Consider the following 25078-nt stretch of genomic DNA (forward strand, 5'->3'; position numbering starts at 1 on the left):
GACATCTTTTAAGGTAGGGTTTCCCAAACTTAGCACTAGTGACATTTGTGGTCCAGAAAATTCTTGATGGGGGGGGGGGGGGGGTGCTGTCTTATGCATTGTAGGATGTTCAGCTGCATCCCTGGCGCTATGACAACCAAAAACATCTCCTGACATTGCCAAATGTCTCCTGGAGGCGGGGGGGTGGGGGGCAAAATCACGCCCAGTGGGGGATCACTGTTCTTAGGGTAAGATGTGCTTAGGCCTATTTTCTCTCTAAAATCAATATAATAGTCTCACCTTTTTTTTTTTAACTTTTTTAATAAAGCTTATTTATTTTGAGAGAGAGAGAGAGAACAAGCAGGGGAGGGATAAAGAGAGAGAATCCCCAGCAGATTCTGTGCTGCCAGCTCAGAGCCCAACGTAGGGCTTGAACTCATGAACCTCAAGATCATGACCTAAGCTGAGATCAAGTCCTGCGCTTAACTGACTGAGCCACCCAGGCATCCCAAGTGTCTCACCTTTTTCCAGAAACAGATAATAAAGAACAGCTCATTCTCACTGAGCTGCAGGGCAGTGGCTACTTTAAGATCTTTAGCTGTATTGGGGCGCATGGGTGGCTCAGTTGGTTGAGCGTCCGGCTTCGGCTCAGGTCATGATCTCACCGTTCATGAGTTCGAGCCCCACGTCGGGCTCTGTGCTGACAGCTCGGAGCCTGGAGCCTGCTTCAGATTCTGTGTGCCCCTCTCTCTCCGCCCCACCCCTGCTTGTGCTCTGTCTCTCTCTTTCAAAAATGAACAAACATAAAAAAAAATTTTTTTTTAAAGATCTTTAGCTGTAGTCACACGTTTAACCCTCCAGTAGCCCAATGAGGCAAACACGACTATTATACCCATCTTGCAAACAAGAATACTGAGATAATACAGGATTTTAGCAACCTGCCCTGTCTATACAACCAGTAAATGTGAAATAAGGATTTAGATCCAAGTAAACTGACTCCAGAGTCCATGTTGTATATACTCTGTACTATGCAAATTAAAAGCAAGAAGTTGCAACCTGCTTTATTGACATTTCCAACCCATGATCCAACCAATCAGATCTCATAGAAGCCCATCCAATCAGAACTCAGCACCGCCCTGATCCTGAATGACTCGGAAGGCAAACTGTTGGAGGAAATTGAGTGATTATCTTAGAGTCGTGGCCACGAATAAAATAAGTTCATGTTCACTGAAAAAATAAAAATAAAAACTATGGACAGAGAGAACAAGACAAAGGGAAAATTTTGAATCGGGATAAGCCAGAAGGTAAAAGCTGAGACACTAGAAGAATCGATCTACCTCATGCATGATGTTGGTCTTCTGTCCCTCTTCTTCAAAAATAGCCTCTGACCTCTATAGTCTCTTCCAGCTGAACAAAGCCGTGGTCCCATAAGATATGAGCTGTCCCCAGGAGACCAAAGACTGGAGTTGCCAGTTTTAACATATAAGAAACAGGACGCCCAGGGGCACCCAGGTGGCTCAGTCGGTTAAGCATCTGACTCTTGATTTCGGCTCAGGTCATGATCTCATATGGCTCGTGAGTTCAAGCCTGGTGTAGGGCTCCGAGCTGATAATGCGGGACTTGCTTGGGATTCTCCCTCTCCTTGTTTCTCTGCCCCTCCCCTGCTCGCTCTCTCTTTCTCTCTCACACACAAAATAAATAAATAAACTTTTAAAAAATTAACGAATACAGGATGCCCAGTTAAATCTGAATTTCAGATCAATGAATGATTTTTATAAGTATGTCCCAGGTAACACTAGGGATACACTTACACTAAAATAAGACGCATGTGTTGATCTGAAACTGGGAGTCCTGTATTTTCTCTGGCAACTCTTCCCCAAGACAGACTGCTTGGATCGTGTCCACTAAAAAAGGAAAAAAGTCCCCTCAAGAGGCCACCACACTTCCCAGAGCCCAGTCTTCTCCCTAAAAGGAAGACCGTAAGGTCCCACCTGGCCCCTGCCACCCCCCAGGTGCCTAGACAGGCCCTCCCAGTCCATCCCCTCTCACCACTCCCGTCCCGGTCCACTCTCCTGCCCTTTATACCCACTTGGAGAATTTCCACTGACATAAGGATACTCAGGGGGTTAATCCTTCTGATACCAAGTCACACGTTAACTCATTCCCTCCAGGCCAAGGATTAAATCCTGTCCATGTAGGGGTCAGGGCTTCTGCAGACCCTGAGAGCAAAGCACCCCACCCCCAAGTGAGGGGAGGCTCGAGGGAAAGGGAGGGACAGAACACAGGGAGAGAGAGAAGGAAGGAGGGGCCGCCAGCCGGGTTCCTGTCCCCCCACAGAGCCAGCTCAGATTCGGCTCTAGGAACAAGTCAGCCACAGAAGCGGCGGCAGCTTCTCTCCTCCAGCCAAGGACAGCAGGCACACAGACGCACGGACAGAGGTGCTAGGCGGAAGTCCTCAGCCCCCAGCCGTTCGGCCGGGCCTGGCCCCATGGCCTTCAACGACCTCCTGCAGCAGGTGGGGGGTGTCGGCCGCTTCCAGCAGATCCAGGTCACTCTGGTGGTCCTCCCCCTGCTCCTGATGGCCTCCCACAACACGCTGCAGAACTTCACCGCGGCCATCCCCACCCACCACTGCCGCCCGCCCGCCGAGGCCAACTTCAGCCAGGACGGGGGGCTGGAGGCCTGGCTGCCCCGGGACGGACAGGGGCAGCCCGAGTCCTGCCTCCGCTTCACCGTCCCCCGGCGGGGACCACCCTTTCCCAACAGCACAGACGCCAACAGCACAGGGGCCACAGAGCCCTGCACCAACGGCTGGATCTATGACAACAGCACCTTCCCCTCCACCATCGTGACTGAGGTGAGGAAACCCGGGACCCCCCTGCTCTGTGTGACAACCAGACTTGCCTTCCCCACTGAGACAGACAGACAGATGCTTCCGGGCGCGCGCGCGCACACACACACGCACACACACACACACCTGTCTCAGATTTTCCAGAGACCAAGATGGGAAGATAAAGAAAGAGGTTCAAGATGGGGGCCTTTGTAGAAAAGGGGGATATCAGAGTCCAGGGAAGTCTCTCAGCTACCGGGACTGGGGAAGCAAACGGGGACGGGGAGTGTCAGGGAAGGGGCTGACGCAGGTCTCAGAGGGCCAGCCCAAGGGACGGGAAGGGGAGCCTTGCAGCCCAGGCTCGTCTCTGCCTGACCCTTGCCCCCTCTCCCCACAGTGGGACCTCGTGTGCTCTAACAGGGCCTTACGCCAGCTGGCCCAGTCCTTGTACATGGTAGGGGTGCTTCTTGGAGCCATGGTGTTTGGGTACCTGGCAGACAGGTCAGTCCTGGGTAGAGCCAAGGGGCCGGGCTGGGCCCCGGGCCTCGGCTGGGTTCACGGGAACCAAGTGGGAAGTCGGCCTTACCACCCAGGGGCTGGTTTGAGGACCTTCGGGGCCAGCCTCGTGATACCGCACAGGTCCTCAAAAGACCAAGGCAAACGCTCCTCTCCCAACCCAGCCTGGAACCATCAATCCTCAGGACCCCTACTGCTGTTGTCCCCTCCTTCCCCCCACAGGCTGGGCCGCCGGAAGGTGCTGATCTTGAACTACCTGCAGACAGCCGTGTCAGGCACCTGTGCAGCCTTCGCTCCCAATTTCCCCGTCTACTGTGCCTTCCGGCTCCTCTCGGGCATGTCGCTGGCTAGCATCGCCCTCAACTGCATGACACTGAGTGAGGGATGCTGGGAGGGCAGGGCGGGCCCCCACTCACTCACCTCTGACCACCCAACCCAGCAGCCACTTTCCAGCTTCCTCTCCCGGCTCCCCCCACCCCGGTCCTGCTGTTCCCACTCCTGAATCCTCCCTGCCCTCTTTTGGGTGGCCAACATAAGAGCCTTCTTCTCGAACTCCTGACCTCTCATTCAGACACAATCGCAAACTCCATTTTTTTAGGGCCAGGAGGTTCCCATGAATGACTGAAGCAGACTGGGTACAAGAGGGATTAGGGAACGGTGAGGACTGTACCCAAAGGAGAGTCACATCCCCATCTGGAGGGGCCAGGGCCACTCAGCTGCTCTAGCCAGAAGGTTCAGGGCTGTCAGATCTCACTCCCTCCTCTTTATTAACGCAAAAATAGCCCCATTTTTTAATGTTGGAAATTAATTCCAATATTTTCAACACAGGTCAAGCCAGCATCGTGTAGACCAAACCCATTTAATGGACTGAGCGTGGTCTGTCCATGAACCATCAATGTGCTCCCTCCGTTAGGTCACTCCCTTTCCCCTGGTTCTCAGATAAGGAACCTGAGACTGGAGAGAAGGGAAAGGGTTTGCCCAAGGGCATCCCTCGAGCCCAGAAGGGAATCTATGGATCGGAGGTCCTCTGGACTACAGGAATTAACCCGGGTGGGGCCAGGGCAGGACACCTAGAAAATTCAGCCCCCAAATCCAGTCTGCTTCCAAGTCATTGGCCCAGAAGCCGAATCAGGAGCCCACAAGGAACAAGGCTGGGCCTCTTCAGACCCCAGCAGAGAGGTGGTCCGACTCCCCCCTTGACCCTCCCAGATGGAGAAAAGCCGCTGTCTCCTCCGAGCTGCTCTGGCCGCTGAATCGGCCCAGGCTGGGGAAAGCCAGGGGAGAGGCTGCTGTTGAGAGAGCACTGAATGGTCAGAGACGCTCTGAAGGGAAAAGGGGCCCTCGCCAGGACAGTAGGTCGGGGGGCAGCAAACCCCAGCAGCGGGGTGGAGGGAACAATTCCTAGGGATTCTAAACCCATCTCCCCATTTCTACGTCCGCCGAAAGTCCCCCACGCCCCCCCATCAAGGAACCCACCCTCATTAGATGTGTCTTCCACTGAGCCTTGGGACAGATGAAAGTTTGGGTGGAGAGAGGGGTCTCTGCCTGTCCCGCCCCCGGGGGGTCTCCATCCACCCGCAGCCCAGCCAGATGCACCACTCTGTTCTAACCTTCTTTCCAGGTTTGGAGTGGTTGCCCATCCACACGCGGGCTTGTGTGGGCACCCTGATAGGCTACGTCTACAGCCTGGGCCAGTTCCTCCTGGCCGGTGTGGCTTATGCTGTGCCCCACTGGCGCCACCTGCAGCTGCTGGTCTCCGTGCCTTTCTTCGCCTTCTTCATCTACTCCTGGTGTGTGGGGCCCAGGGTGGGCAGGGCTGCAAAGGAGCCCAGAGGGCTGCAAGGGACAAGACATCCCCCCAGATCTCACACACGCTACCCCACAGAATCAGAGAAGGTCACACCTAGACCAGTGCCTCTGAGGCTGTGCAAGGAAGGACCTGCCCTGGGTATCTGGTTCTTCAGCTTCCCCCGGCTTCCTCCGGCTTCCCCCGGCTCTCCAGCCTGCCTGCACTGCTCTCTTTACTCGGCGCCCAAAAGCTGAGCTCCTGAGTCGGGGAATGAGCCATCACCGAGCTGGACACTGCTTTGTGGTCTTAGCGGAAGGGATCTGGCCAAACCTCTGGGTTCCCAGCCTTAAAAGAAATCCCACTGCAGGCCCCTGGGAAGCCCACCCCCTGCGCCCAGCCCAGCAGACTGGAACTGAAGCCACCTTGACCCCTATCCTCACCCCGGCTCCCAGGTTCTTCATCGAGTCTGCCCGCTGGCACTCCTCCTCTGGGAGGCTAGACCTCACCTTGAAGACCCTGCAGAGAGTGGCCTGGATCAATGGGAAGCGGGAAGAGGGGACCAAGCTAAGTATGGAGGTAAGACCCCCCCCCCACAAGACCTCCTGTGACACCCTACCAGGATTCCACCCTCAAACCCTGAACTCAGGTCCCAGAGGGCTTCCCTGAGTAAGGGGTTAGGCTGGGAGGAGCTTCTGGAGGAGTCCAGGCCCTGAGCCCTGCCCATCCTGGCAGGTGCTCCGGGCCAGTCTGCAGAAGGAGCTGACCATGGGCAAAGGCCAGGCATCCGCCCTGGAGTTGCTGCGCTGCCCCGCCCTTCGCCACCTCTTCCTCTGCCTCTCCATGCTGTGGTAGGCCCAGACAGACCTAGTGGCAAAGAGATAGAGAGACAGCCTGAGAGACGAAAGGCTGGCTGGGGAGAGAGAGTGGATGTAATGAGTGGAAGAAGCCAGGCAAAAGGGAGGAAAAGTCAGCACACCTGCTGTGAGGGGCGGCAAGCCTCCACCAGGGACAGTCTTAAAGAACGAGATGACCTCCAGCCTCAGTTCACCCCTGGTCCCCACACTGGCCATCCATCTCTCCGTCTTCCCCTTTTACCAACTCTGTTCCAGTATGGAAACACCTCATCAGGAGTGGTCACCCCCAGAGTCCATAGAATTATACCACAAAGGCAAAGACCCGTCTGGCTTACAAAACATTTGGAGACTTTCCTGGCCCAGCAGCGCCTGCCAGAGACACAAACGTGGGCAATAAGATGCCCAAAACTCGTCTCCAAAAGTAACACTCTGGCCAAGGCCGATCCCAGCCAAAAATGTTCCTTTCCCGTTGCAACGTTCCCCATTACTCCTCTGATGTGCTACCTTCCTGATGCCGCCAACAGCAATCCCATGATAGTTAGAAGCACGCTCCGCATTTCCATCGACGAATTCTCTGGTTCCAATTTGGGATTTACTCCCGGTTGCAGGTCCTATCCAATCACCCAAGCTTCATTTCGTGGGCTCTTGACTTCTTAAGAAGCACCCATCCCAGAACCATCCCAGAACCATGCACAGGTCTGCAAAGCTCTGACCTCCCCCCAACACCTTGACCCTGAAAGATACGGCTTGAAAGTCCACCTGCCCTTGGGCCAGTAGCAACAGATAAGATAAAGACTAGAACTAAGTAAATCTTAACATGACGACTAAGCCAAAACCCCCTAATACACCAGGGACTCTAGTTAGCAGAAGATGGAGAAAGCTGGGGTATGGGAGAACTAGCCCCCACTTCCACGAAATACATACTAAATGTCTGACGAAATATTAGCCAAGGCAGATTCCAGCTTCTTAAGCAGGGCACCCAGTGTGGCTCGCCCCCATTTTGAATGAGCACCCCCTCTTTTATGCCTTCCTGACAAACTCCATACCCCTCCCCCCCTCCCCACTAGGTTTGCAACTAGTTTTGCCTACTATGGGCTGGTTATGGACCTGCAGGGCTTTGGGGTCAGCATCTACCTAATCCAGGTGATTTTTGGTGCTGTGGACCTGCCTGCCAAGCTTGTGGGCTTCCTTGTCATCAACTCTCTGGGCCGCCGGCCTGCCCAGATGGCCTCCCTGCTGCTGGCAGGCATCTGCATCCTGGTCAATGGGGTGATACCCCAGGGTGAGCACCCAAGAGTACCTTGGCCCTTCATCTTTAGCCCTATCCCCAGATTCTCAGCCCCTACTCCCGAGCTCCCACTGACTCCCTCCTTTCTTGCCAGATCAGTCCATGGTCCGAACCTCCCTTGCCGTTCTGGGGAAAGGCTGCCTGGCTACCTCCTTCAACTGCATCTTCCTATACACTGGGGAGCTGTACCCCACGGTGATCCGGTGAGTGGGAGGGGTCTTGGGACAAGACTTTCCCTCGCACATAGGTCAGACCCCAGAGCACCATCCGGAATGCCATGGCCCAAGGCCCCTCACAGCACTCATCCAGGCAGGGCATGTATCAGCCACTCGGTACACGCTCCATGGCTAACGCAGGTGTCCCTGCCCACTAAGCCCTTACCCGATCCAAGGAAAAGCTCTCCAAAGGAGCAGGGCAGAGCAGACAGCCAAGAAGTCACATCTCACGGGGCAATCGAGTGAAGCTCCACCTTGATCTCCAAGGCACAAGTTAGAAGCTGCCACCAATTCTTAATCTCATCTATAAACCAAGTGGTCCATCTGAAACCAAAGACCAAACAGGAGAGTTCTTTCTTATCACAAGGGCCACATTTAATAAGGGTGGCGCTTGGTAGCCGTACGGATACACGTAGCACTGCTTTCGGAGTGCCACTGGGGAGCGGGGCCGGGCATTTTTGCATTAAGAAACAAGAAACACGTGTCTGTTTTAAGAACGGGATGCAAAATTCGCGAGAGGTCAAAGAAAGGCCAGGCTGCCCTAGGCTACTCGGAACCAGCAGGGTCATGGTCACCGTCCTGTGCCTGCATGGGACTTCAGGGGAACGAGCAACAGTAGAAAGCACTCACTATGTGCCAGGCACCGTCTTAACCTTTTTGACAAATATCAACTCATTTCGTCCGCAGAGCAAGCCTATAAGGTAGGTGCTATGGCTATTCCCATTTCATGAGTGAGAAAAGTGAGCCACAGAAAGGTTAGGTGATTTGCCCAAGGTCACACAGCTTGTAAGTGGGGAAGCTTGGATTTGAACTCAAGCACTTTGTCTCCTGAGTCAACGTTTTTAACCTCTGCTTTCATAGAGAAGGTTCTGAACATAGTCTCAGCGTGCAGTCTCCAGGTCCTCTCCCCTGGGGATTCTAATCCAATAGGACTGTTTGCTCCAGAGCAACTATAACTCAAAAGCCACCCCCACCCCCGCCCCGCCCCAGTGATCTGAGCACCACCGGCCTAACTGAACTGTCTGATTTGACAGCTCAGGAAACTGAGGCCCAGAGATGAAAAGGGACTCTTCCTAAGGTCACACAGCAGGTTAAGGGCCGAGGCGAAATTCAGTCTCCTGATTCTTTGGCCAGAACCTCTCCCCACCTGTTTTTGGTTTTTATGGTTGTCTGGGTTTTTTTGTTTTTTTTTTAAATCTCCAAAACAGGGATGCCTGGCTGGCTCAGTCAGTAGGACATGCGACTCTTGATCTTGGGGTTGTGAGTTCAGGCCCCATGTGGGGCTCCAATAAAGAAATAAATAAAATTATTAATAAAGAAATAATTATTTTTTAAAAAGATCTCCAAGACAAATGGCAAATTGGTTTGTCAGTCAAATGGGGGAAGAGACGAGGGACCAGGAGGCCTCAGCCTGAGCTGCCCTGACCCCCGCACCTCAGCATTCGTGCCAGAGCAATGACTGACACCACCCCACCTTGGGCCCCACAGGCAGACAGGCTTGGGAATGGGCAGCACTATGGCCCGAGTGGGCAGCATCGTGAGCCCACTGGTGGGCATGACTGCTGAAATCTACCCCTCCGTGCCTCTCTTCATCTACGGTGCGGTCCCTGTGGCTGCCAGTGCTGTCACTGCCCTCCTGCCAGAGACCCTGGGCCAGCCACTGCCAGACACGGTGCAGGACATGGAAAGCAGGTGGGAGCAGGGACTTACCCCAGGTCACGCACCCTAGACTCCTGGGGCTTCCGGCTCCTGGAAGCAGTAGATGTTTGGGGCAGAGAGATGGTAGCTGGGCACAGCTGAGTAGAGAACTCCCCGGAAGCCCCCGGCTCCTGGCCCTGGCCTGGAGGCTGCATACCCAGGACACCACTCTCCTGCCCCCCCCCCCCCCCCCAGGAGGAGAGGAAAGCCAAGACGGCAGCAGCAAGATCAGCAGAAGCAAATGGTCCCGCTCCAGGCTTCCGCACGAGAGAATGGACTCTGAGCACTGAGAAGGGACCTCACAGAGCCTAAAAGGAAGTGAGGGTCCCACGGGTCCTGAGCCACCCACTGGAGGAGGGGAAATGGCAGCCCAAGTGTCCAGGCTGTGGTTCAGGAAAGCACCTCCCTGGGGTCTCCCTCCGTGAATAGACTCCACCAAGACCACGTCATTAAAAGGTCCGTGTGCATCTCCTTTGGTCTCTGTCGTCTCAGATGTCATAGTCACTCCACATCAGCCAGTGGCCAAAAGTTTATACCGTCCAATCCCTGCCCTCAACCTCCAGTATTTCATAAACCCTCCCCTGCCCCTACTTTCCACCCTCTTCCCTCCCTCCTTCTCTATCCTATTCAAATACTCCTATGAGTTTATAATATCTTATGCTCCTCCCCTTCCCCCCCCTCCCAGTTTGGAGATTGACAAGGGACCGAATGGAAGCAGCCAATCAGAGGCTTTGTTTCAGGCTCCTCCCCCTCTGTGAGAGCAAATGGGAATCTCCTGCAGCAAAGAGGGAGAAAAAGGACCACAGACGCTGGCCCTTGATCCTCCAGATCCCAGCAGGGTCCAAACTCAAAACCAGCTTGTCACTTCCTGCCTTGCAGCTGGAGGTTCCGTCCACTAGCCACCCTAAGCCTTCCCACCACCCTTTGCGGATTTTCTTCGCTGGTCTGCCTCCTGCAGGCAGGAAGGGGAGACAAGGGAGGAGGGAAGGGGGAGGGTAGAACCGAGCCAGAGAGAGCCAGCACCAACTGCCACTTTGACGCCAGGCACTGCCCTAAGCACTTTGCATATACTGACTCGTTTAATCTTCCCAGTAACTTTCTAGAGATAAGTACTGTTTTTATCCCCCATTTGAGAAATGGGCACAGAGTGGTTAAGTCACTTGCCCAAATTCACACAGCTAGTAAATTGTGGAGTCAGGATTAGAACACAGACAATCCACCTCTGGAACGCATGCACCTGACCCCCTCCACTGCCCAGGGCTATGAGGCACTGAGACTTTGGCCTCTTGCACCCCCAGGACTTGGCTTCTTCCCCTCCCTCCTGGACTGAAAGGAGAGAGAAGGATAAGGGGGAGGAGAAAAAGAATCCTGGTCAGAACCATGCAAAAGGAGGGATGGAAGGCAGTTTGGAGGTCACAGTCAAGAAAAGAGGAGGCTATCCAATCCCCTGTGTCGGCAAGGGAGCTCATTTCAAGGAAGTCCCGGGCCGTGGGAAAGACAGCCCTATTAGCTAGCGCCCCCGGTGGCAAGGGTCAGGGCACCAGCCATCCCCTCTTGCAAATGTGCCTTCTCAGTCATGTTTGTCCCCCTGGTACATTGCCCATCACTCATTCCCCTGCAGCTGACTCAGCCCCTCCCCATCCCTCGGGGAAAGTCCACACCTCTGGAGTTGTACACATTGTCTTCCAGGTAAGACACAGGGCTCTAGCTGAGTCAGGGCAACCTGGAGAGGGGAGGTAACCCAGAGCTGCCCTGAAGAAGCCACAAAGCCCTGGGATGGCACACACCAGCTGCACGGAATCCATTTCCCCAGCTGCTGGCCAGGAACTTCCTGTGCTCACCCCATACCTTTGGCCAGACGGAACCTTACCTTCCTTCCATTTTTAAGTCACCAGCAGGTGACTTCTGACCTGTCTCCTCAAGGAGTCATCTGTAGAACACTGGCTCACATCCCATCCTCTCACAGTGGCCCTGAGCCTGAGTTTTTATACTGTCACGCCTCACTTCAGTGGTCTCAGATGTTGTCCCCGGTTTTGACCATAAGGTCCTATCATCGGCCAGGATTTGTAGGACCTTTGTGGCCACCCTCAGTTTCTCTATCTGCAGCTCTGAGCACTCCCTGGCCGGGAGGGTACACTCAGGAGGTTTCTCAACTGCATGGCCCTGGTAGACGGCTCACCAGAAGCCACCTTCCTTGGGCTCCACGCTTGTACCCCAGGACCCACCTCTACAACCCAGGCGTCGGCCCACACCAAGCCCCTTCACTTCTTTCCTTTCCCAAGAGTTTTCATGACCCCTCAGAGAATAGAGGCCCAAACAGTTCAGCTTTCATATCATGTGGAAAGCTGAATAATGGACCTCCAAAGGTGTCCACATTCTAATACCCAAAACCCGTGAATATGTTACCTTACATGGTAAAAGGGACTTTGCAGGTGCCATGAAGCTGAGGATCTTGACAGAGAAATACAAAGCAAAACCACAATGAGATACCACCTCACGCCTGTCAGAATGGCTAACATTAACAACAGATGTTGGTGAGGACGTGGAGAAAGAGGAACGCTTTTGCACTGCTGGTGGGAATGCAAACTGGGGCACCCACTCTGGAACACGGTATGGAGGTTCCTCCAAAAATTAAGAATAGAACTACCCTATGACCCAGGATTGCACTACTAGGTATTTATCCAAAGGAAACAAAAATACTGATTCAAAGGGGCACATGTGCTCCAATGTTTATAGCAACACTATCACCAATAGCCAAGGTACGGGAAGAGCCCAAAGGCCCATCGACTGATGAATGGATAAAGAAGATGTGGTGTATAGATACAATGGAATATTACTCAGCCATGACAAAGAGTGAAATCTTGCCCTTTGCAACTACATGGACGGAACTGGAGGGTATTATGCTAAGCGAAATAAGTCAGTCAGAGGAAGACAAATACATGATTTTACCCACATGTGGAATTTAAGAAACAAAACGGATGGACAGAGGGGAAGGGAAGCAAAAAGAAGATAAAAACCGAGAAGGGGACAAACCATAAGAGACTCTTAAATACAGAGAACAAACGGAGGTTGCTGGCGGGGTGTTGTGGGGGGGGATGGGCTAGATGGGTGATGGGCATTAAAGAGGGCACTGGTTGGGATGAGCACTGTAAGTGATGAATCACTACATTCTATTCCTGAAATCATTAGTACCCTATATGTTAACCAATTTGGGCTTAAACTTTTTTTAAAAAGCTAAGGATTTTGAGATGGGGAGATTATCCTGGATTATCTGGGTTGGGCCTAATGTGATCATAGGAGAGGGAGGCAGGAGACCAGAGTAGGTAATAAGAGATCTGACAACAGAAACCAAAGTTTGAAGTGGTACAAGAAGGAACAACAAGCCAAGAAAGACAAGCTGAGAAAGACAAGGACATGGCTTCTCCTCTGAAGCCTCCAGAAGAAACAATGCCTTGCCAATACATTGATTTTAGACTTGTGATTTCTAGAACTATAAGAAAATTGATTTGTGCTGCTTTAATCCACCAAGTCCGTGACTTGTTGCAAGAGCAGTTGGAAACTAATGCACATCCTTTATTCTCAGACGCCTCCAAGGTGTCAAACTGGCCCATAGAGGTTTTGTTTTCTCATGAGTGATTTTTTTGGTGGAGATAGGGTTTTACTGTCTAGATCACCATAGGCCTCACCACTCCCTATTGCCCTATACCTGGTCAGAATCACACATTTATAATACCATACGGTCCTTGTAGCTACTAAGTCTGGAACTCCTAGACTGCTCTCTGTTAAACTCCCAACTCACTTGTATATGAATTTAAAATTATGGGAAAGATTTTTGTCCCAGGGATAGGAAGCAAAAGAAAAGCACTGGATGGACCCCATTGCCCCATTGTTCCTCCTCTTTCAAGAAAACCATCTAATGATGTTCTCTGAGATGTAGTCATAGCTCACGTTGTAGTCATAGAACTGTAGCTGACTCTATTGCAAAAAGCTGGAGTCATAAGCTAGACGAAATTGAGGCTCAGTTTCCCTGACCAGCTCTAGTGAGCTCTGTTCCTGCTTCTTCTAAACTCTTTCCCCAAGAGAAGCCTATACCCAGGAGCCAAGTTCCATCTGAGCCACACACATAGAAGAAACCAAACAGTCTGTTAGTGCCTCAATTGGTCAGGGTTTAGATTTAGATGGTAGACAATGTTGGGTCTGGATGGGATGTTCGGAACTGTGGCAGCCATCTTGTGACCCAGCAGGGAAACCAGAGCAAGGATTAAGGCAACAATTGAGAGTGACGTTGTGGAAAGATGAAACTAACCTGAGGTTTGATGATGTCATTGAGCCACTGACTTAACCAATCTTGAAGTCACCTACCTCTACTCTAATTGTTAAGTGTAGGAATTTAAACGTAAATCCTCCTTCCTCTTTAAGCCATTGTGAATTGATTTTTCTGTGATCTACAGTTAAAGATAGCAACTGGGAAAAAAAATTTTTAATAAAATAAAAAAAGATATCAACTGGCCCCTGGGTGGTTCAGTCAGTTAAGTGTTTAACTCTTGATTTCAGCTCAGATGTTAAAATTTTTTGAATGTTTTTATTTATTTTTGAGAGAGAATGAGCAGGAGAGGAGCAGAGAGAGAGGTAGACACCGAATCTGAAGCAGGCTTCAGGTTCTGAGCTGTCAGCACAGAGCTGGACACAGGGCTCAAGCTCACCAGCTGTGAGATCATGACCCAAGCCGAAGTCAACGCTCAACCAACTGAGCCACCCTGGCGCCCCTCAGCTCAGATCTTGATCTCAGGGTGGTTAGTTCAAGTCCCAGGTTGGGCTCCATCCTGGGTGTGGAGGCTACTTTAAAAAAAAAAATACATCTTAATTAATATATTTTTTACAACTTTATTGAAATATAATAGACAATTAGTTGCTCATATTTATGGTGTGCATTTTGATGAGTTTTAACAGAGGCATACACCCATGAAACTATCAACACAATCAAGATAATAAACATATCCATCACTACCAAAAGTGTACTCGTGGGGCACCTGGGGGGCTCAGTCTGTTACGTGTCTGACTCTTGATTTCAGCTCAGGTCATGATCTCACTGTTCGTGAGTTGAACTCCTGCGTTCGGGGTCTGAGCTGACAGCGTGGAGCTAATCTGCTTGGGATCCTCTCTCTCTCTCTCTCTCTCTCTCTCTCTCTCTGCCCTTCCCCTGCTTATGCTCTCTCTCTCCCAAAATAAATAAACTTTTTTTAGAAAGTTTCCTCATGCCCTTTCTTTGTGTGGACATAGGCTTCCATTTCTCTTGAACAAATATCAAAGAACGGAATGGTAGGTAGTATATAAGGCATTTGTTTAACTTTTCTTTTTTTTAATTTTAGAGGGAGAGAGCACGCAAGCAGTGGAGAGGGGTAGAGGAAGAGAGAAGGAGAATCTTTTTTTAATGTTTATTTATTTTTGAGAGGGGGGAGAGAATGAGCAGGGGAGGGGCAGAGAGAAAGGGAGACACAGAATCCAAAGCAGGCTCCAGACTCTGAGCTGTCAGCACACAGTCCGACCCGGGGTTCGAACCCACAAACCATGAGATCATGACCTGGGCTGAAGTCGGACGTTAAACCGACTGAGCCACCCAGGCACCCCGAGAGAGGGAGAATCTTAAGTAGGATCCACACTCAGCATGGAGCCCAATGCGGGATTTGATCCCACATCCCTGGAATCATGACCCAGGCAGTCCTAAGAATAACCAATTTTCCGAAGTGGTTGTAACATTTCACATTCCTACCAGCAGTATATAAGAGTTGCAGTGGCTCCACATCTTGCCAAAACTTGGTATGATCTATACTTTAAATTTTAGCCACAGTAGTGAATGTGTGGTAGTACATTATTATACTTTTAATTTGCACTTCCCTAATGACTAATGATGTTAAACAACTTTTCAGGTACTTATTTCCATTTAGATCTCTTCTTTGGTAAAGTATCTTCAAAAATGTTGCATGTTTTTAATTTAATTGTTTGATTTCTTATGATGGAGTTGAAAGATTTTTTTAATATATTCTAGAAACAAATCCTTTGCCAGTTATGTGTTTTGCAAACATTGTCTCTAAGTTTATAGCTTGCTTTTTCATTTTTATAACAGTGACTTTTGAATGGCAAAAATTTTAAATTTTTGATGAAGGCCAATTTACTGGTTTTTTTCTTTTATAGTTTATGCTTTTTTGTGCCTTATTTTTAAAATATTTGCCAAACTGAAGGACACTAAAATTTCCTCTTAAGTTTTCTTATATAAATGTTATAGTTTTTACTCTTACATTTATGCCTATGTTCCATTTTGAGGTATCTTTGTAAATAATGTGAGGAAAGAGGGCTGTGATGCATTGCCTTTTGCATATGGATATCCAACTGTTCCAGCAGCATTTGTTCAAAGATTTTTTTTCATCAATTAATTGTCTAGACATCTTGGTCAGAGATCAAATGGCCCTGTGTGTGGCTCTATTTCTGGACTTTCTATTCCATACCACTGATCTATTTATTTGTCTTTACATGAGTACCACACTGTCTTGATTATTGTGACTTTATAATTAGTCTTGAACACAGATAGTGTAGATCCTTTAACTCTCTTTAGCTCTTTCAAAGTTGCCTTGGCTAGTCTAGAGCCTTTGCATTTCCATACAAATTTTAAAATCAACTTGTAAATTTCTGCCCCAAAAAGCTGCTGCAATTTTGGTTTGTATTACATAAAATCCAGAGATCATATTGGAAATAATTGACATCTTTTTTAATGTTTATTTATTTATTTTGAGAGAGAGAGATCGCAAAAGCGAGGAAGGAGCAGAGAGAGAGGGAGAGAGAGGATCCCAAGCAGGCTCCACGCTGTCAGCACAGAGCCCAATGCAAGGCTTGATCTCACAAACAGTGAGATCATGACCTGAGCCAAAATCAAGAGTCAGACTCTCAACTTATTGAGCTACCCAGGCACCCCGGAAATAATTGCTCTCTTAACAATATATTTTTTTTAATATTTATTTTTTACAGAGAGAGAGAGAGAGACAGAGCATGAGCGGGGGAGGGGCAGTGAGAGAGGGAGACACAGAATCCGAAGCAGGCTCCAGGCTCTGAGCTGTCAGCACAGAGCCCAACGCGGGGCTCAAACTCACAGACCACAAGATCATGACCTGAGCCGAAGACAGACGCTCAACCAACTGAGCCACCCAGGCATCCCGCTATCTTAACGATATTAAATGTTCCAATCCATGATATAGTTCTCCATTTATTTAGATCTTTAACTTCTTTAAGCAATGTTTTGTAATTTTCAATGTCTAGGCCTCGCACATATTGTATCAAATTTATCCCTAAGCATTTTATGCAATTATTAATATTTTTATTTCAATTGTCCATTGCTACCATATGGATATACACTTGATTTTTGTACACTGACTTTGCATCCTGAAAATTTGCTAAGAACACATTAGTCCCAGTAGCTCCTTTTGTAAATTCCTTAGGATTTTCGGTAAAAACAATCATATTGTCTGCAAATAAAGGCAGATTTCCATCTTCTTTCCTTTCTGGAAATCTTTCATTTATCTTACTTACATTATTACATTCCAATACAATGTTGAACAAAAGTGGTGGGGGAGTGAATATTCTTGTTTTTTTCCTGAACTTAGAAGGAAAACATTTAGTCTTTCACAATTAAGTATGATGTTAGCTATGATTTTCCCACAAGTGTCGCTTATCATTTTGAAGAAGTTCTCTTTTATTCCTAGTTTGCTGAGATGTTGTGGATGTTGAATTTTGTCAAATGCTCTTGCTGCATCTATCAAAATGATCATACAGGTTTTTTTAGTCTATTTACATGATGAATTACATTAATTGATTATTTACAGTTAGATCCTACTATCCAGCAATCACACTACTAGGTATTTACCCAAAGGGTACAAAAAAACTGATTCAAAGTGTGTGTGTGTGTGTGTGTGTGTGTGTGTGTGTGTGTGTGTGTGTGATATTATTCAGCCATAAAAAAGAATGAAATCTTCCCATTTGCAACAATGTGGATGAAGCTAAAGTGTATTATGCTAAGCAAAATAAGTCAGTCAGAGAAAGACAAATATGATATGATTTCACTGATATATGGAATTTAAGACACAAAGCAACAAACTCTTGATTTCAGTTCAGGTCATGATCTCACAGTTGTAAGGTTGAGCCCTGCATCAAGGAGCCTGCTTGAGATTCTTTCTTTCTCCCTCTGCCCCTTCCCCACTCACTCACACATGCTTGTGCTCTCTTTCTCGCTCTCTCTCTGAAAGAAAGAAAGAAAGAAAGAAAGAAAGAAAGAAAGAAAGAAAGAGAAAGAAAACAGATGAACATAGGGGGAGAAAAAGAGAGGGAAACTATAAAACAGACTCAACTATAAAGAACAAACTGAGGGTTGCTGGAGGGGAGGGGGTGGGGGGATGGGTTAAATAGGTGATAGGGATTAAGGAGGACACTTGTGATGAGCTCTGGGTGTTATATGAGCCACTAAATTCTACTTCTGAAACTAACATTACACTATATGTTAACTAACTGGAATTTAAATTAAAGCTTCAAACAAAAATAAATAAATAAATAAAGTTAAATCAATTTTGCATTCCTGGGATAAACCTCACTTTGTCAAGATGTGTTATCCTTTTTATATATTTTTGGATTAAATTTAATAAAATTATAAAGAATTTTGCATTTATGTTCATAAGGGATACTGGTCTCTAGTTTTGTTTTACTGTAATGTTTTTGCCTGTTTTTTTAAACAATTTTTTTAACGTTTGTTTATTTTTGAGAGAGTGAGAGTGGGGAAGGGACAGAGAGAGAGAGACAGACAGAGACAGAGAATCCCAAGCAGGCTCAACGCTAAGCTCAGAGCTCGACTCAGGGCTGAAACTCAGGAACTGAACCATGAGATCATGATCTGAGCCGAAATCAAGAGTCAGACACCTAACCAACTGAGCCATCCAGGCATCCCTGTTTTTGCCTAATTTAAAAAAAAATTTTTTTAACGTTCATTTATTATTGAAATACAGAGAGAGACAGAGCATGAGCATGGGAGGGGCAGAGAGAGGAGGAGACACGGAATCTAAAGCAGGCTTCTGAGCTGTTAGCACAGAGCCCCACACAGGGCTCAAACTCACAAACTGCGAGATCATGACCTGAGCTGAAGTTGGACACTTAACCAACTGAGCTACCCAGGCACCCCTGTTTTTGCCTAGTTTTAAGATCAAAGTGTTATCATTGAATATTTGTATCCCTCCAAAACTCATTCGTTGAAATCTGATCCCCAATATGATAGTATTTAGAGGTGGGCCTTTGAAAGATAATTAGTTCACGAGAGTGGCATCCTCATGAATGTGATTAGTTCCCTTATAAAAAGAGGCCAGAGAGCTAGCTCTCTCTTTCTGCCATGTGAGGACACAATGAGAAGTTAGCTATCTACAACCTGGGAAAGATTCTCACCAGAGCCGAACCATGCTGGCACCATGATCTCAGACTTCTAGCCTATAGAACCGTGAGAAATAGATTTCTGCTGTTAATAAGCCACACAAAAATAAATACCATAAATAAGTTTATGGTATTTTGTTATAGCAGCCTGAGCAAAGACACAAGGTAATACTGCCTCATAGAATGAGTTATGGAGTATTTTCTACTCTTCAACTTCGTATAAGTGTAGAACTTGGTATTACTTCCTCCCTTAAAATGTTTCACAAAATTAGTCCATGAAGTCATATGTGCCTGGAATTTTCTTTTCAGGGTGGTTTTTAATTACTATTTAATTTCGTTTAACATTTCTTAGAGTGGAGGTCTGCCACTGCTAAATTCCTTCAACTTTTGTATGCCTGAAAAAGCCATGATTCTGCCTTTGGACGTGAAGGATATTTTTCCTAGGTATTGAATTTTAGGTTGACAAGTTTTTTCTTTCAGTTCTTTAAAAATATTTCTCCATTATCTTCTGGCTTGCATGGTTTCCTACAAGCTATCCAAACTCCTAAATCTACTTCTTCAACTCTGAGAGAACACCTACTTTCCTCCCTATCCCCACTGTTCTATAGCCTTGAAATGTTCACCACTGAACAAATTCATAAAGTTCATTTTGTTTGTTTCCCTCCTCTCAAGGCATAACTGTCCTGTGCTTCCTGTTGTCTTATGTCTAAAACAGTTGTTGTAAATAATTTTACAGGCTTTTTATTAGTTTAAGGCAGGAGAGTAAATCCAGGCTCTGTTACTTTTTGGCTGAAAGCAGAAGTCCCAACAACTGATATTATAGTCTTCATGGCTTCTTGCCAATACGTTTCTATAAATAGAAACAACTGAAAAAATAAAAAACAGTATCTTCTGATTTCTATACATCCATGAAGATAGGATGACAACAGAATTAAAGAAGACATTACTCAGGGTGGTGCCTGTGTACCTCAGTGGGTTAAATGTCCCCCTTAGGCTCAGGTCATGATCTCGTAGTTGGTGAGTTCGAGCCCCACGTCGGGCTCTGTGCTGACAGCTCAGAGCCTGGAGTCTGCTTCAGATTCTGTGTTTCCCTCACTCTCTGCCCCTTCCCCACTACTTCTCTCTCTCTCTCTCTCTCTCTCTCTCTCTCTCTCTCAAAAATGAATAAACATTTAAAAAATAAAAATAAAATAAGAAGATATTACTCAGAAATCCTGAACTTGGGGCTGAATGAAATAAACTATCAAAACACCTGTCTTGGGTGCCTGAGTGGCTCAGTCGGCTGGGTGTCCTACTCTTGATTTTGGCTCAGGTCATGATCTTATGGTTTGTGAATTTGATCCTCATGTGGGGCTCCATGCTGACAGTGCAGAGCCTGCTTGGGATTCTCTCTCTGCTCCTCCCCTGCTCTCTGGCTCGCTCTCTCTCTCAAAATAAATAAGTACTTTAAATTAAAAAAAAAAAACTATCTTTTCTGCTCCAAAGTATGAAACTTATTGAGAGAGAGACAGCAGTCAAATACCTCACTATGGAGTCAAAAGCAATCAAAACGCATGCTCTCTGAAGGCAGGGAGACCTCAGAAGAGAGGAAGAAGAAAAATACCCAGAAATGCCCTGTTCCTTCTCTCAGACTTGCCAGTCGGATAACTCACTTCTTATTCCACAAGGAAACAAAAAGTCAGGAGAATGGAAGTTTCTCCCATACCTCCCACCTAGCATCTTCCTTTCGGGAGGGATAAAGTCCACTTCCAATTACACTAAGAACATTGTTGTCTTACAAGCATTAAGGATGGAAAAGAAAATATTCCAGGCATGAGGAAATAGCAAGATCCAAAATAAGTCTCCCACCATAAACAACCAAAAAACTAAAGAAAATGAGGGAAATCATTTTCAGACATTGGACAACAGGTGGTACAGGACTGTAATTTCTTGAAAAGGGAAACAAATAATGTGAGACCTATTTATCATTATTCAGGCTTTCTTCCCCTGGGGCAATGTCTGGACTGCTATGTAGAGAAATGGAATCCAAAGAAAGTCTGCTGATATCATGGAGCTGAGGGGGACAAAACAGAAGTACAGAGTAACCAAGGCAGCTAGAATTTGCAGCATAAACTTCTGGAGAGGAAAGAGTATGCAAATATAGAGTTCCACAAATCTACAGTGTATATAGAGAACTCTGCAACTCAATGTAAAGAAGTCAAACACTCAAATTCAAAATGGGCAAAAAGGGGGGTGCCTGGGTGGCTCAGTCGGTTAAGTGGCCGACTTCGGCTCAGGTCATGATCTCACGGTCCGTGAGTTCGAGCCCCGCGACGGGCTCTGTGCTGACAGCTCAGAGCTTGGAGCCTGTTTTAGATTCTGTGTCTCCCTCTCTCTGACCCTCCCCTGTTCATGCTCTGTCTCTCCCTGTCTCAAAAATAAATAAAACATTAAAAAAAATTTTTTTAAATAAAAAAACAAAATGGGCAAAAAGAAGATGGCCAATGGAATGGCCAATAAGCAAATGAAAAGATGCTTATCATCATTTGTAATCTAGAAAATGTAAACCATGAGATAGCATTACACATCCACCCAAATGGCTAAAATTCCAAAGGTGGGCCATACCAAGCACTGGAAAGAATGTGAAGTAACTGGAACTCTCATTCATTGCTGGTGGAAACAGAAAACTTGAAAACACTTTGGGAAACAACTTGCAGCTTCCAATAAAGTTAATCACACACTTACTGAATAACCCAGCAATCCCACCTCTAGGCATTTACCCAAGAGAAATTAAAACATATGTCCACATATTGGACACAGGTGTTCACACTTTATTTGGAACAGTCAAAAACCGGAAACAGCCCAAATGTTCATTAACAGGTAAATGAATAAACAAATTGTGGTATACCCACATAATGGCAATAAGAAAGAATGAACTATTGGTATACTACAACGTGGATAAATCTCAGAAACATTTGGCTGACCGAAAGAAGCCAGACACAAAGAATATGCACTGTATGGTATTCATCTGAAATTCTAGAAAAAACAAATCTGTTGTCCAAGGCTAAGTAAAGATTGACTGGGATATGTCACCAGGACATGGGGGAGGGGGACATGATGGAAACGTTCTATATAGTGGTTATATGAGTGTATAAGTTTGTCAGAACTTGTGAAAATGTGCCCTCAAACATGATGGATTTTATTGTATATACTAAATCTCAATAGACTTTATTAAAAAAAAAAAAAAGGATTTTAGTAGGGGGCCTGGCTGGCTCAGTCAGTGGAATGTACAACTCTTGATCTCGGGGTTGTGAGTTCAAGCCCCACCTTGGGTGTAGAGATTACATTTTAAAAAAATAAAATCTGACACATGAAAAGATGCTCAACGTCACTCCTCATCAGGGAAATACAAATCAAAACCACACTGAGATACCACCTCACACCGGTCACAGTGGCTAAAATGAACAACTCAGGAGACAATAGATGCTGGCAAAGATGTGGAGAAGCGGGAACTCTCTTGCATTGTTGGTGGGAATGCAAACTGGTGCAGCCGCTCTTGAAAATAGTGTGGAGGTTCCTCAAAAAATTAAAAATATATCTACCCTATGACCCAGCAATAGCACTGCTAGGAATTTACCCAAGGGATACAGGAGTGCTAATGCCTAGGGGCACATGTACCCCAATGTTTATAGCAGCACTTTCAATAATAGCCAAATTATGGAAAGAGGCTAAATGTCCCTCAACTAACTAACGAATGAATAAAGAAATTGTGGTTTATATATACAGTGGAATACTACTTGGCAATGAGAAAGAATCAAATCTGGCTATTTGCAGCAACATGGATGGAACTGGAAAGTATTATGCTAAGTGAAATAAGTCAGGCAGAGAAAGACAGATACCATATGTTTTCACTCATATGTGGATCCTGAGAAACTTAACAGAAGACCATGGGGGAAGGGAAGGGGAAAAAAGTTACAGAGAGGGAGGGAGGCAAACCATAAGAGACTCGTAAATACTGAGAACAAACTGAGGGTTGATGGGGGGTGGGGGAGAGGGGAAAGTGGGTGATGGGCATTGAAGAGAGCACCTGTTGGGATGAGCACTGGGTGTTGTACGGAAACCAATTTGACAATAAATTATATTTAATATATAAAAAAAGATATATTGAAATCAAATAAACAAATAAATAAATAAAACCTTCTTTAAAAAAGGATTTGAGGATGTTTAGTCAGCTAATGGGATAGACTATGGTAGACATTTCCTTGATTTTATCTGTTATAATTCTGGGAAGGAGAAAATTTGGGGGTGGCTTGAAGAAAATATTATGAGAAAAGAGACCCTGCTGATATATACCTCTGAAAAGGGTTTACTTTTTGAGGGAAGGTTAAGCTGTGGCCCTGGCTTGGAGCTGGGGAGACTCAAAAAGCCAAATGATGGGGCACTGCACATATCGCTCCTCACAAGGAAGGCAGTTTCTTCCACCTGATCCAACTTTACCTACCCTTTAGAAGGCTTTGAACAACAATTAACCTGTCGAATATTTTAAGTAAGCCCCATGTCCAGTATTGGGCTTGAACTCAAGACCCTAAGATCAAGAGTTAGATGCTCTACCAATGGAGCCAGCCAGGTGCCCCAACCTGTTGAGTCTTAATAATTGAATGTCCTACTGTGAAGTCACAGTTTAACTTGGCGCCTTAGAAAAAAGTTATAAAAACTATAGCTGGCCATCAGGAGGCCTAGGGCTACAGGAGACAGAAGAATTGGTGAGCTGAAGAGACAAAGGGCACTCCCTCTCCTCCCTCTGAATGGAAAGACAGAAAACAGTTTGAGGGAGCAGGAGGCCTCAGCCCAGCTGCTCTTGCTAGGTCCTGCCCATGGTCTTCAACAACCTCCTGCAGCAGGTGGAGGGTGTCGGGTGCTTCCAGCATATCCAGGTCACTCTAGTGGTCCTCTCCATGCTCCTGATGGCCTCCCACAACACCCTGCCTCCCCTTCATTGTCCCCCACTGGGGACTACCCTGTCCCAATGGCACAGAAGCCAATAGCAAGCAAAAGGGCCACAGAGCCTTGCATCGGCGGCTGGATCTATGACAATAGCACCTTCCCTCCCACCATCATGACTGAGATGAGGAAGCCTGGGTCCCCTACCTCCCTTCCAACCCCTATGTTTCCATTTTAGCAACCCCACACACAGATACAGACTTTTTGACCCTAACCCAAGTTTGTCTAAATGTGGGAAAACACTGGAGCTATGAAGACCTTTGCCCAAAATATGGGTAAGACAACAGTGGTTGGATTTGCAGACTTCCTGGTAGAGGCAATTATGGAAGCTTTCACAGGAAGCTGCTCTTTACCCCCTCTGCCCCCACCAGAGAGAGACACTGCTCTGCAAGTTTGATATTCTGTTTTGGTTTCCCTGGGGGATTGGAAAATTCTACAGGGTAGGGAGGCAGGGAGGTGATACAGAGGAAGAGAGAAAGGAGGTGTGTGAGTGGTAGAAGGAAAAGGGAGTATACCTGAGCAGAGAATTTGGGGGTCAGAGTCCTAGAGACAAAAACAGTTTACTGACTTCATCTAGAAATAGCTCTCAGCAGCTGAGGCCAGGAGATGGAGAGCAGCCAAGAAACTAAGTTGGGAAAGAGAACAGAGTTATGAGGGGTCATTTCATCTCTACTGACTTAATGCCCCTCAAACACACACACACACACACACACACACACACACACACACACACACACACACAATTGTAGCGTTACCCTGGCCTGCTAAGTGGTTCATCCAGCTGAATTCTGTACTTTGTAGCTATCACGTTGATCATGCCCTTAACATCTGTTCTAGTCAATGGTCTTTTGGTTGCAAGGAAGAGAAGATCTCTCAAATCAGCTCATGGGAAAAAGGAGCATTACTGTAACAATACAGAGATTTTAGGGAATCCAGGGACAAGAAACAAAATGTGTCTGGGCCTCAGGGAAACTGGAGCCAGGAATTAGAGCACCAGAGGCATCTCTATACACTTACTCCATTACTCTTTCCTTCTCACCACATTTCGTCTGCATGTTCATCTTGCAAGATGACCACCAGCCCTATATCTACTCCATTGTCTCTCAGATTTAGGACCCACCACCAACCAGAATGCTTGTGTGCATCTTAACTAAAATTCTTAGCAAAGGCTCTGATTGGCTCAGTGCAACACGCTGGTGAACCTCCTCTTACCCCACAACTGGCTCAGGTGTCCACACTTTATCTAATCATCATGCCAAGGGGCAATATAGTGGATTTACACAGTCCACTGCTTATTAGTCAGGGCCGTGCAGAGAAGATGCGCTAAGAAGGGGCCCTGGTAGGGCATAGTCCCCAAATTTACCTAATGCAGCATCTGCCTGAATTGGTCCAAGTTAAGCCATGCTCCCATTAGGCGGACCCAAGACACAGAAGCAGAAGGTAACCAAGCATGGCTAGTCCTCCTCCCTCTGA

At 47.2% G+C, this 25078-nt stretch overlaps 1 protein-coding gene across 3 annotated transcripts; it reads left to right on the forward strand.

Moving 5' to 3' along the window:
* The first annotated feature begins 2168 nt into the window (after positions 1-2168).
* On the forward strand, positions 2169-9641 carry SLC22A6 (solute carrier family 22 member 6). 3 transcript variants are annotated; one of them, XM_015079899.3, is made up of 10 exons: positions 2175-2836; positions 3207-3310; positions 3548-3702; positions 4947-5115; positions 5567-5690; positions 5847-5962; positions 7036-7250; positions 7351-7459; positions 8960-9163; positions 9365-9641. In XM_015079899.3, the coding sequence occupies exons 1-10, from the start codon at positions 2468-2470 to the stop codon at positions 9450-9452; spliced, it is 1653 nt and encodes a 550-aa protein (XP_014935385.2). In that variant the 5' UTR covers positions 2175-2467; the 3' UTR covers positions 9453-9641. The 3 variants fall into 3 exon arrangements, with proteins under 3 accessions (XP_026900895.1, XP_014935386.1, XP_014935385.2); XM_027045094.2 differs by lacking the exons at positions 8960-9163; positions 9365-9641 and adding an exon at positions 7967-8944 and having other exon boundaries at positions 2169-2836; XM_015079900.3 differs by lacking the exon at positions 8960-9163 and having other exon boundaries at positions 2172-2836.
* The last annotated feature ends 15437 nt before the right edge of the window (positions 9642-25078 follow it).

The sequence above is a fragment of the Acinonyx jubatus genome, chromosome D1 (assembly GCF_027475565.1).
Source record: "Acinonyx jubatus isolate Ajub_Pintada_27869175 chromosome D1, VMU_Ajub_asm_v1.0, whole genome shotgun sequence".
Classification (NCBI taxonomy): domain Eukaryota; kingdom Metazoa; phylum Chordata; class Mammalia; order Carnivora; family Felidae; genus Acinonyx; species Acinonyx jubatus.